Source organism: Heliangelus exortis, chromosome 2, assembly GCF_036169615.1.
Source record: "Heliangelus exortis chromosome 2, bHelExo1.hap1, whole genome shotgun sequence".
NCBI classification, from domain to species: domain Eukaryota; kingdom Metazoa; phylum Chordata; class Aves; order Apodiformes; family Trochilidae; genus Heliangelus; species Heliangelus exortis.
The window spans coordinates 111,677,562-111,689,875 of record NC_092423.1 but is presented as its reverse complement, the minus strand read 5'-3'; the positions used below and the strand labels follow the sequence as shown (position 1 = coordinate 111,689,875).

General features: G+C 41.2%; 1 protein-coding gene across 5 annotated transcripts in view; it reads left to right on the top strand.

Moving 5' to 3' along the window:
* The first annotated feature begins 299 nt into the window (after positions 1-299).
* TCEA1 (transcription elongation factor A1) overlaps positions 300-12,314 on the top strand; it is a 47,663-nt gene continuing 35,648 nt past the window's right edge. For 2 of the 5 annotated variants that reach the window (XM_071737550.1, XM_071737553.1), the window contains exons 1-2: positions 310-596; positions 6,853-6,915. In XM_071737550.1, coding sequence (XP_071593651.1) covers positions 528-596; positions 6,853-6,915 — 132 coding nt within the window. In that variant the 5' untranslated portion in view covers positions 310-527. Of the gene's footprint in view, positions 597-6,852; positions 6,916-12,314 lie in introns of all 5 variants that reach the window. The other 3 variants (XM_071737554.1, XM_071737555.1, XM_071737552.1) reach the window with 3 other exon arrangements.

Sequence of the window (12,314 nt, the reverse complement as noted above, 5' to 3'; positions counted from 1 at the left end):
GTATGGATACCGGGGGTTGCCCCGTTCCGGATGAACTTTGCACTTGGCTTTCAGTGACCCTGAGGCGGCCCCGTTTCTTCAGCTGGCCCAGGTTCCTCCGCATGACATCCAGGTCAGCTGGGTACCGCTGTTCTACTTCTGTGGAGCTTGGGGCTTTTTTTTTTTTTGGGGTGGGGGGAGGCGAGCGGGTTGGGGTGCGGGACTCCCCGCCTCAGCCCCCTCCTTCCCGCCAACCCCGCCCCCGGTAGTCTCGGCCTTCCCCAGCGCTGCCTGGCTCCAGCACCCGGCGCTCGACTCGCCCTGCCTGCCGCCTCCGCCGCCGCTCTGGCTGCTGGGTCGGGGCGCTGCAGCGCGGCCTGGACCCGCTCTTTCCCCCCTCCCCTTTCCCCCACCCTCAACTTCGTGGCTCGGCGGCGGCTCCCGTCCGCTTCCCGCTCCCGCAGGTGAGAAGAAGCGGGTTTGTGCTTCGTGGCTTTCATCTCTCAGACAACGCCGCCGCGCCGGGCTCCGCTCGGGCCGCCGCAGCCATGACTACGGAGGACGAGATCATCCGCATCGCCAAGAAGATGGACAAGATGGTGCAGAAGAAGAACGCGGTGAGCGGGGGCGGGAGACGCCGCCGCGGGAGACGGACGGACACACGGTTCCCTTCTTACAGCGGGAACGGAGGCTTTTCCCCCTTCCCATCGCGGGGCCGGGGGGGGGGCCCGTGGCAGCCGCCAAGGCCGCCCGGCAGCGGGGGGAGAAGCGGCGGCCGGCCGGCCTTGGCGGCTGCCGCGGCCCCCCCGCCGTGGGAGGACGTGGAGCCGCCGGCTGTCGCGGCCCGCCCGCAGCGAAGAGGCGGGGGGGGGGGTTGGAAAGCTCGGCCTGTCAGGCGGCCCCGCTCTCCCAGGCATTGCCCCGCCTGCCCTCCGTGGCGAGTGGGGAGCGGCGGCTTTGCACACACACACACACACACACACACACACACACACACACACACACACAACACATCCATCCTCATCCTCGCGTCCATCCTGGCGCTTTGGCTCCGAACGGCGTTTCCCTCCCTTTCCCATTCATGAAAATCGCAGCGTCGGTCTGTCAGGAGAGCGGGGGGAGGGAAGCGCAGTCAGGGAGAGCGGATGCAGAAGAGGATTCCTTTAGGGGATTGCTCCTTTAGGGGGGTTGCTCTTTAGGAGGGCTGCTCCTTCAGAGGGTTGCTTCTTTAGGGGATTCTCCTTTAGGGGGGTTTCTCCTTCAGGGGTGTTGCTCTTCAAGGGGGTTGCTCCTTTAAGGACGTTTCTCCTTTAGGGGGGTTGTTCTTTAGGGGGTCTGCTCCTTTAGGGGTCTTGCTTCTTTAGGGGTGTTGCTCTTTCAGGGGGTTGCTCCTTTAGGGGGGCTGCTGCTTTAGGAGTGTTACTCTTTAGGGGGGCTGCTCCTTTAGGGAGGTTGCTCCTTTAGAGGTGTTGGCCTTTAGGGGTGTTGCTCCTTTAGGGGGCTGCTCCTTCAGGGGGGTTGCTCCTTCAGGAGGGTTGCTCTTTAGGGGCAGCTGTTCCTTTAGGGGGGCTGCTCCTTCAGGGGAGTTGTTCTTTAGGGGGGGTGCTCCTTTATGGGGCCTGTTTCCACTTCCGAGCATAGAAGCTGGAGTTTGATGTGGGGTGCACAGGCTACAATTTGAATGGAGAACCCTAATCTTGCTCCAGCAGGGTGGACAGAGTTGTGTTGGTAAACTTCTAGAGCATGGAGGCATGGAGGGTGCTTCTGTGTACCTGCAACACAGTGTATGTCACCTCAGTTGTCCCTCTTAATTCAGGGAAACAGCTTCTGCTTCAGATTGGGGGTAGAATATAGTTGGGTAGAATTCCTTTAGTTTAGTTCAAATGTTATCCTCACATCTGCTCCTGATAAAGTGCTCACATAGTGAATGTATAACATCTGTACTATTCGTACAAAAACTTCAAAACACATAAAACCTGAGTGTGCAGCAATAGCCAATTACCTGCTTATAGTTACACAGAAAATAGCATACAAGTAAATCGTAAATTCTCTTTGCTATTTCATGGTAAGGTGGGCACATAATTAGTTTCTTGTGGTTTGTTTATTTGTGAGTGCTTCCTACAAGCTACTATTTTAACACATAAAACTTTTTCCTATATATTATGATACTGAATTAAATGCTCAATATTAGTGATAGTTCAGAACTAAGTGGTGTGGAATTTCAGTTTATTCAAACAAATTCACTGCAAGTACTCATAGGCTGTGCTTTGATGTATTTCAGAATCTGTGGTTTTCCATAATATTGTATGGTGTAGCTCTGGTAGATATGAACTCAAATACTTTATGGAGGCAGGAGCCTTGTCCATTGCTAAGAATTTTTTGCAAACAACAGATACTAATTTGATTTTTTTCTCCTTTTTGTCAAAAGAGTGAAAATGTACTGCCTGTGAAATGTTTAAATGTTGTGGTAATGAGAATGATAAAGTGCTTTCAGTCCAGTTTGATTTGGAATAGCTGTGTGACACTAGGAAAAAAATGGCAACTCCCAAGTAATATGGGAATGACTCTTGATGCTGAGGAGCAGCTTGGCATTGATACCAGAGATACTCCTGGTGATGACAGATTATTTCTCTGTGATCTGAGTCTTAGGAGTTTGAATGTAATTCCTTACAGCAGCTGAGGACATGTATTCATGCTCTGGCATGTGTAACCTAATTAACTTCCAAAGCTCTAGGAAGGGGTACACTGTCTTTGCTGGGCACAGGGTAGGTCTGAGGTGGCCAAACACAGCAGGCACAGCTGGGCCAGGCTGTGCCTGCCTGGAGCCAGTGGCCAGCTCTTCATCCTCACCCCTGCCCTGGGAGCAGCACCAGCAGCAGTTGTGCTTTTGTACTTTGTTGGAAGAGAACTCATTCCTCCCGGCTCATTAGCACAAACAAGTGGCTCTATTGTTAGTGTGACACCATCTCAAAAACCTTCCAAGGCTTAGGGTTTGAGCTGCCTCTGTGGCTGATGGTGAGGATCTGACAGTTTAGTAAAAGCTCATGTGTGTACTGTGATAAGAACCCTTAGCTCTATGGATGTAGGAGAGTAAGTGCATCCAGTAACCCAGGAGATGCCTCTGTGTTTTTCTTACTTCATAAAATGCAAAGATTAGTATTTCTTAATTTCCTACCTAGTCCTACCCTCAAGTTAAAATGCAAACTTTAGGAAAATTGTTCAGTTTGTTCCTATGAAGAGGTACTTAATTTTCTCACAAAGATGAAGCTGAATTGAGAAACTCATTCTCACATAGGAATCCACTGGGTAATCATACTGCTGGTAACCTCTTGTAATCCTTTCTCCATTTTTACTCAACAAGAACAGGTATTGCATCTATGTCTTTGAATGAAGATGATTTGATAAAACCCATCAATAAAAGGGAAAAAAAAAGCTTTGATACCTTTTTCACTCTGAAGTTCTCAAGGCTCAGATGGCAAGAAGTGCTTCATCTCTCATACAAAAGGTGGCTCTGTGGCTGGTGGCACAGTGCTGTGTGGCATTTCTTTGGAGGTGTTGAAAAGGCAGGCAGTGCAAATGCCTTTCCTGAGTCAGACTCTTGGTGACATGCCTTGGCTAAGGGTTTAATTATAATTGTGTGGATTTCACAATTATTTTAGTGAAGTGGTATGTGCAGTTCTTTTGTTTTGAAGGACAAAAAATAATGCAGTGTTGAATTTATACATTGTGAGATACATTTTTCTGCTGTAGACTTGAAACGTGGGTTGCATATTTGAAATATCTGTTACTTCTCCTTCAGAATAGCTATGACTGGATTAAAACACACGTAGTGCTTTCCTTCTAGCTTTTGTTGTATATCACTTTGCTTTTCTTTCATTAAGCTGCTCTAACAAATGGGTATGAAAAATAAAGTTATACCTATGAATTAAAAAAATCAGGAGCAGCTGAGTAAAGTTTAGAGAAAATGTGAAATTGTCCATGTTATTAAAATTTTTGCTTTCTTGAGTAAAACAGGGTTGTAACTGGATATCTCTGCATTTTCTGTTGCCTGCAGCGTAGCTTTAAGGTACAAATATAGAACATCATTCTGGTTTTATGATATGATCAACTAAGAGAAGCTAAGAGGAGTAATCTCCTAAATCTGGATGAGGCTGACTTCTGTTATTTCAAGTAACGCTGTAAACTGGAAGCCAATGAGCCTGGTGGAACAGGGCAATGCCTTTAATTTTCTAGAAAATTACAGAAATGCCTTTAAAAGGAGGTTTATAATAATGTTTCTAATGTGTGGGTTTTGGGTTTTTTTTTTAAGAGAAGTCTTACATTAGAAAGTAAGAATTAACAGATTCCAGTGTGCAACTCTCACTGTTTTTGAGGAAAAGAGGACGTTTGACTTTGAGAAAAGTGGTTCTAAAAAACTGTTTAGTTGCTGTGAATTTAAACTCGATTTAAATTTAATTTTAAAGCCTCTAAATCTTTTTGTACTTAATATAGTGAATCGGAAAAGAGTGAAGACTTAAAAAGCATTAACACATTGGAAATTTTGGTAATTTGGTACAGAGGACATCAAGTGTAGGTAGCAACTGTGTAGAGAGTACCCGGGTTCGTTAACTTGTTGCAGTTTGTTAAACTCCTAGGTAATCAAGTTACTGGTTTGGGAAACTGTTTAGACTAGGAATAATAATGTTGTTTTGACACATACAATTGGAAACAAACTTTGCCTAGACTGTGTTCCTAAAATGAGATAAAGAGAGTGCTGCTTTGAATTACAGTATCATTGTTAAGCTGAAATTGCAGACTAAAATAACCTTTGTTTAGTTTGAAATTATTGTGTACAGTTTGGAGGTATTACAGAATTATATTTTTGAAAAAGGCACATTGACTTTTGTCATTCATTTTGTTCTGGCAAAGAAAATTTTCTTGAACTTAATTTTGTTCTGTAGCCGTAAAGATAATTAACTTGATCTACTTGGATCTTATGTTTGCACAGAAGAAACCAAGCTTATGGCTGTTTCAGTAAAGACATAGTATGCTAACTCAATTTAGCACTTGAAAACAGCATGACATTTCCCAGTCTTGCATCACTGCAGCTAAAATTCTATGGTTAAAACTGGAGAAGTTTTTTATATAATGAAAAAAAAAGTTACATAAGACTTTCTGCTATGAAGGCAAGATAATAAAACTTCAGTGTTGTAACTGAACTGGGTTTGTGTAAGGTGGAATACAGGGAAACATTTTTTTTACAGATTTCTTTTCTATCAGATATGGTTAAAAAACAGAGGCTGTAGCAGACATTTGAAAGCATCCAAAGCTGTGCCTTTTTGGATGTGACACAGAAATTCCACTTTCATCTTCTTAGCCTCTTGGTGGTTATTTTATGGGATATTTAGTGGTTAAATTGTAAGACCTGGAGATGAAGTGGAAGATTACAAGAGTTTCTTTGTAACAGGTATCATAAGAAGTTGATTAGGGAGAATTTAAAAATAAAGGTTAGCAAAATGCATATTGAAACACCTAAAACAGGATGAGTTGAGAGAGACATAAGGGAAGAGAAAGGAATCAAATTCCAAATAACTGCAAGGTGGAAATTTTGCGGGATTTATTTACAAACCTCATGAATTAAAAAAAAAAAAAAAAAAAAAAAAGGAAGATCGTGTACTTAGCTTGTGGCCTTGTATGTGCAAAAGTGGCTGCCTTCTTGCTATAGAAAGCTCACAGGTTCAGTACCATAAGCACTTGAATAACAGCAGAATCATCTCAGCCTTTAGGAGGCTGCTGTAGTCTGACGAGCTGTCTGCACAGTAGGAAGTGGATGACACAGAGCTTCACTTAAGTAGAGCTGGTAAATCACTGAGGATGTAGAGGATGTAGAGGTTAAAATTATGGAGCTCATGTTTATGAAAATGGTTTTGAATCTGGCCAACATTGCCAAGGAATGAATTGTTAGAGTAGCTGTTGATAGAATTTACTAATGCCTGACAGTACAATCTCTGAAATTAATTCATGGATCTAGAAAGTTGCTGTTTACACAAATTGTACATTTTCTTATGCTTTTAACATGGGAAAAAGGAAAAAAGAAACACATACAGCAGCCAAGTAATAAACAAATGCATGTAGTTCAGATTTTGTAGCATGTGAGGATGGGCTCTGTCTTGCAGTCTGGGACCTGTTGCTGCTTGGCCAGTCTGTTATAGGCTGAAAAATGCTGTCTGCACCTATCTATGCAGCCTCATCTCCATATTTCATTGAATTAATATTTAAATTTAGTTGAAAATGGTAGACACACTTGCAAAGTGTCTTCTGTTGCGGAAACTATAGCTTAGCTGTGTCTAGTAAAATAGTTTTTCTGGCTTTACCACACCACTGCAAATGCAGTTAAGAAAGTTGGCTATATAAATTTTATATATATATATATATATATATATACTTATATAGACATGTGCATTATTGATGAACTGTGCAGCACTTCTCACCTCCAAGTTCTCGTGCTAAAACAGGTGAGGTTGTTCTGAAAATTGCTGTTGTTGTTTGGCTTGCTTCTAATGCTGGTAAGTGAAATACCCTTGAGGCTGTTTTTTTGATGATATGTGTTGGTTAAGTAGTAATAGCTAGAATGCTTTAACTGGCATGTGAATTATATGGGATAAAACTTCTCTGTCCTTTTGGTGAATACTTTGATTTTAGAGTTTAGGCCTGTTAATACTTAAAAGTTTGTGAAAGAGAACATTCCTTGTCCTGGTGTTGTTCTGTGGATAAATTTGGAACCGATGGCTTGAATCCAGTCTGCGACCTTGAAGGCAGATAAGGGTATATTGTTGCTGTACTGGAAGTGCCTGATTGCTGCTGAACTGAATTTTTTCCTTTAATTTTTTACAGGCTGGAGCTCTTGATTTATTGAAGGAGCTTAAGAATATTCCCATGACCCTTGAGTTGTTACAGGTATGATTTTCTTGTTATGTTGCAAAAATCAACCCCATAGTGATGAAAGTGAAGCCAGCAAATTTGGAAGAGGATTGCAGGATTAAAGTAGATTCCTATGTAGAAACTCACTGCAAGAATCAGTGGTAATATTGGGTAACAAGTCTTACTTCACCCTGATTTATGGCAGTTTTCTTCCAATAGCAAGCTCTAGAAGCATGTCTTTCTGTTTAAGTTGAAAATTGTGATTTTTCTCATGGACAAGAGGGGCAGAGCTGCTTATAAACTTACCTTACAGATAATCTTTGGTTTTTACTAACACAAATGCAATGTGTTTCCTTCCTTCTGAAGGAGAAGGCACCTGATTACAGCTGATACCTTCTGATGTGATTAGTTCTGGGTTTTGTTTGTAAGTAAGGAGGAGTGTAGTTCATGCCTTTTTTTTTCCCACAAAACTATGAATATGTTTATATCTTAAAGTATATCTTAAAATTTTTATCTTAGAGTAACTATAGTACTCCTTCTCTTCTTGGTCTCCCCTGGACAGGAGTGATGCTGTAGTACAAGCTCTCTTATTTGAATGCATTCCCTAATTTTGCTTGTATCTGTATCTCTAACATGGTATTTTTTATAATATTTATGAATTTGCTCAAAGTAACTTAGTGAACTTCATTTGCCTGTCAAGTTTCAGAATTCATCATGTAACCCATCAATGAACAACAAAGTAACTAGGTATTTCCTGTCTCTGAAATTTTCCAAATGAGGGAGGTAAATGTAAGAACTGATTTGCTGTGGCAGCCACTTAAATTGGAAGAAACTGAAAAGTAACTTTTTTTCTATAACACTATTAATGGCCACAGATACAGAAGTAACTATGAAGTGTCAGTAGCAGTATAATTCTTAAAGTATGCATTTTATATATTTGCAGAATGTAGTTTAGGATCTTACTGCTGTTTCTGCTTGTGACAGAAAATAGCAATTGGAAAGTGTCACCTTTTGGGATGAATGTGTATGGCTGATAACAATGCTGCAACATTCTCTATGTCCAACCTTTTTCCTTAAAAAAATAACCATACACCCCACTAAAAAAACCACATCAAGCCCCACACAAAACAACAAAACTCAGAAAACCCCTCTGTTAACCTGATACTAATGGGTTTCTTTAATACAAAATATTTGTGTAATAATATTTTTTTGCCTTTGCAATGAAAAATCTCCCTGTGAGTGCTCCAGAAATTCTGTAAATGCTACTGTGCAAACCTGCTTGGTGTGAAGAATGAGACTAGGAAAAGCTTTATACAGAACAGCAGAACAATTTTACTCTTGAACGGTGAGGATCTGAAAAATGTACAAGTAGATAACTTATTCCTTTTTTAGTTGCAATCAAAACTTGAGTACTGTCAATAGAGTGAGGAGGACTCCTATTCTTGCTGAGTACAAGCAAATTCAACTGTCTGCCCATTAGGGCTCTTGTGTCACCCTGACTTAATTTATAGAGGGTTGCACATTTTGTCCATTTTTTTATCTTGTAAGAAGCTTATTTATTCCTATCCATATGACAGATACCTGTTTTTAGAGTGAAATAATATTTGCAGTAAAAGATTATTTTTATCTTCACTTGGGCAAGCACTGTATGATAAGATTTTTGTTTTACAGTAGGTCTAAAGAGATGAGTTATAGTATGCTTGTGTATTAGATTGACTGTAGCTTAGTTTTCTTCCTTATCCACTGCTGTATTAAAACCAGTTCTGCTACATAAGACTGTGTTTAACTACATGATCAGTCTCCAGTTTATTTTGAGAGTTTTATAAACATGACAAGTGTGCTGTAAATTTTCTGTTAAGTCTCCCAAATTTGCTGAAACCATTGGAGGGCTTGGAGTAGCAACTAAAATGTACTAAATGTGTAAGTGTACTCATGGCTCTGGTAATGGATTGTTAGTGTGCTTATGTCAAGAAGGGTGATGATCATGAGAAAGTGGGAGCACTACCTTTATGTGGATTGAAATATCTATTGCTGTGTTTGAACTTTTGAAATACAGGGCAGAAGTGAAAAGCATACTTCTGCACCCATTTTTAAGCAGTTTTGAAACCTGGCTATATAGAGAAGAGCACTGTTAGCTGATCATAGAATCATAGAAGGGCTAGGGTTGAAAGAGACTGTGAAGATCATGTAGTTCCAACCCCCCTGCATGGGCAGGGACACCTCCCACTAGACCAGGTTGCTCAAGGCCCCATCCAGCCTGGCCTTAAGCACTTCCAGGGAGGGGACAGCCACAACTTCCCTGGGCAACCTGTTCTAGTGTCTCACCACCCTCCCAGGAAAGAATTTCTTCCTAATGTCTGGCCTAAATCTTCCCTCTTCATGTTTGAAACCATTTTCCCTTGTCCTCTCACTACACACCCATGTAAAAAGCCCTTCCCTAGATTACATGTAGTCCCTCTTCAGGTATAGGAAGGTTGCTTTAAGGTCACCTTGGAGCCTTCTCTTCTCCAGGCTGAACAACAACCCCAATTTCCTCAGCCTGTCTTCATAGGGGAGGTGCTCCAGCCCTCTGATCATTTTAGTGGCTCTCCTCTGGATACATCCCAGGAGCTCTATGTCCTTATGCTGGGGACTCCAGAACTGGACACAGTACTCCAGGTGAGGTCTCACAAGAGCAGAGCAGAGGGGGAGAATCCCCTCCCTCAACTGGCTGGCTGTGCTTCTTTTGATGCAGCCCAGGACCTGGTTGGCTTTCTGGGCTGGCAGTGCACATTGATGGCTCATGTTAATGATATGATAGATTAATTATTTCTGTGTAGTCAGAGACTTTTTTCTGTAACATGACTGTTACTTCAGTCTGAGCTGGTGATTTCTTCTGAACAATCTGCAGTTATGTGGAATTGAAAGGTGCACATCAGTAGCTGGGACTTGTGCTTGTGCCTTGTCTTTCCCACCTGATTTTTGTCAAAGAAAGCTGGAGTGGTTACAGACAATAATACTACTGTGTTGTATCTAATGACTTTTATGTAAGCAAGCTGATCCTTGCTCAGCTAGGCAGGGAGCCAGTAGCTTTCCTCACACGTGATTTATCTGGTGGTCAGAACTGCAGATCTGTTTAGCAGCCATACAGTGTAAGAGGCATTGTGTCCCTGGTGCTAATTGTAGGTGGTGTGCAGCTAAACAGGGAGTGAGACAGATGGGTTTTATTTTAACAAACAGGTTTTACTGGAAATTACACAGAGGTATGCAGAACTAGGCTGTGATGTACAGGCTGCATTAATGACTTCTTGCCAGCTCACTGGGGAGACCTGGGAAGCTGGAGGTGGTTATTCTTCAGGGGTTGATTTGGCTCTGCTTTGGTCTAGGTGCTCACCAAGTACTCTTGTAATTGAAGTCCATAACACCCCTGCTTGCATCAGTGGTTGCTTTTCTTCCCCAGCTCTGTTCCTTTATTTTTTTTTCAATTGGTCTGATTTAGAGAAGAGTAGCTGCCTCTGTATGCTTTGTTTTGGGTTCAGTATAGGGTACTTATGCTAACTGGTGCTCAGGCTGACTGAAGGCTGCTTGCCCTACAGCTTGAATACTTCAGGGCCGAAAGCAGATGTCTTATGCTGTCTCTGAGGCTCTTTACTCTCAAGACACAGTTGAAAAGTGCTTTGGAAATTGAAGTGGAAAAGAATGATCTATTGAAAATGCATTTTGGACAGGAAGAGGAAGGGTTTTATATACCTGCACATTTGTAAACTGGGACAGAGGTAAACCAGTTTCACAGGTTATGCTGGGCTAGGCAAAAGTACCGGAGTTTTCAGCTTAAAAGGGCTCTCACAAGAACAGCTATGAAGACTGGAAGAGAGGAAATTTCAAATGAAATCACAGATCATTCCTTCCCTGCTCCTTAGGTAAGGCCATATCAAGTGCTCTAGGAAAGCTAACAAATGAACTATGCTTATGTATTGCTTTCAGAAAGCTGTCAGTTTAGACAGTTACCATAACTTGTTTCACTTGTGTGATCAGAAGAAATTAATTTGTTCAATTAGTCTTGAGGTTTACTTCATCTACCTAAATAAGTCTGCAAATTGGTGTATTTTCTTTTTTCTAATGAGAGTAGCCTGTGGTTGTGCTCAGTTATCAATGGAGGGTTGTTGGTTTTTTTTGTGGTTACACTTTGCTCATTCAGATATTATTTTATGGAGTTCATGCACATGTTTTTCTTCATTGTCTGAAGATAACATTGAGAGTATGTGTTTAAAATGTCGAGAGAGTTGGCTTATACTGTTGGTCTGAGTGAGCAGAGTCAGACCTGAGGTTATTTGGTGTGCTGCCTTTGATTATGTAGGTATTGAGGATTTCAGTACATTTCCACTCACTTAGTGCCCCCAAAAGTGAAGGGCAGGTTGTAAGGAGTAATTTACAGGAACAAATTCTTTCTTTAGCAAGCCACAAAGATTTAAATGGTCCTTTAAGGAAGAAGGAAATTCATGATGAACTACTGCAAAAGTAAGTGGAATAAATTATATTTAGCATGTCCTGTAAATGGCAAATGCAACTAAACTGAGCATCTTAACAACAATTAAAAATAGTTATCAATCAAAAGATGAAATGATAATGAAATACTTATTTGCATTGTAGAACACTTTTATCCTTCCACAAAACTAAAAGTGTGGAAGTGTTCTACTTGTTAGAGTAACAAATAGTCAGAAGTCTTCTAAAATGAAACTTGTTGCTGTTGGGCTGAATTTATGTTCTTATCTTTTGAGTCTTAAAAAGTTTTGTAAATTAATCTCCTTTTCACTCTATAGATGGCAGTAGTGCCAAAGGTTTAAAGCCTGTGACTTTCTTGTCCCTTTCAGAGAGGTAGGCTGGTCTTGCTGTTTCATTCTAAAAGCAGAACCCTCTGTGCTTAAGATGTTAAAGAATCTCAGTAATGCCAAAATTATAAGGAACCTAAAACTGGTTTCTTTTGACTGATATTACAACTTCTTCTACAGTCTCTAAACGTAGTGTGTTAGGAATGTCGAGTTACTGAAGCACTTAGTAAGCTTCTGATCATGCCAAAATATAAATATTGCCATTGCTTCATGGAAAAATAAGGCTGGAGGCTAAAACCTTTGCTAAAATTTTTTCTGTATGATTTCCAAATTGTTAGATGTTCTGGGTGATGTACTTAGCTTACATAAGTAGTTCTGCAGAGCTTTTTGAGACGTTTTGGGTGCAAAATTCTTCTGCTTAACTCCCATTAACCTATTACCAAACTTTTTTGATGGAGGCACATGGTAATGCTGTTGTATTCTTTTTAAAATGTCCTTGTTAAATAAGTTTCGTAAAGGCTTGCAGCATTTCATCCTGATATTTTTAAAAACTAAAACCACAAATACAAAAGGGGACTCTGAACATTTTAAAAAGTATAACTGTATGTATGTTTACTTGCTCAGTTG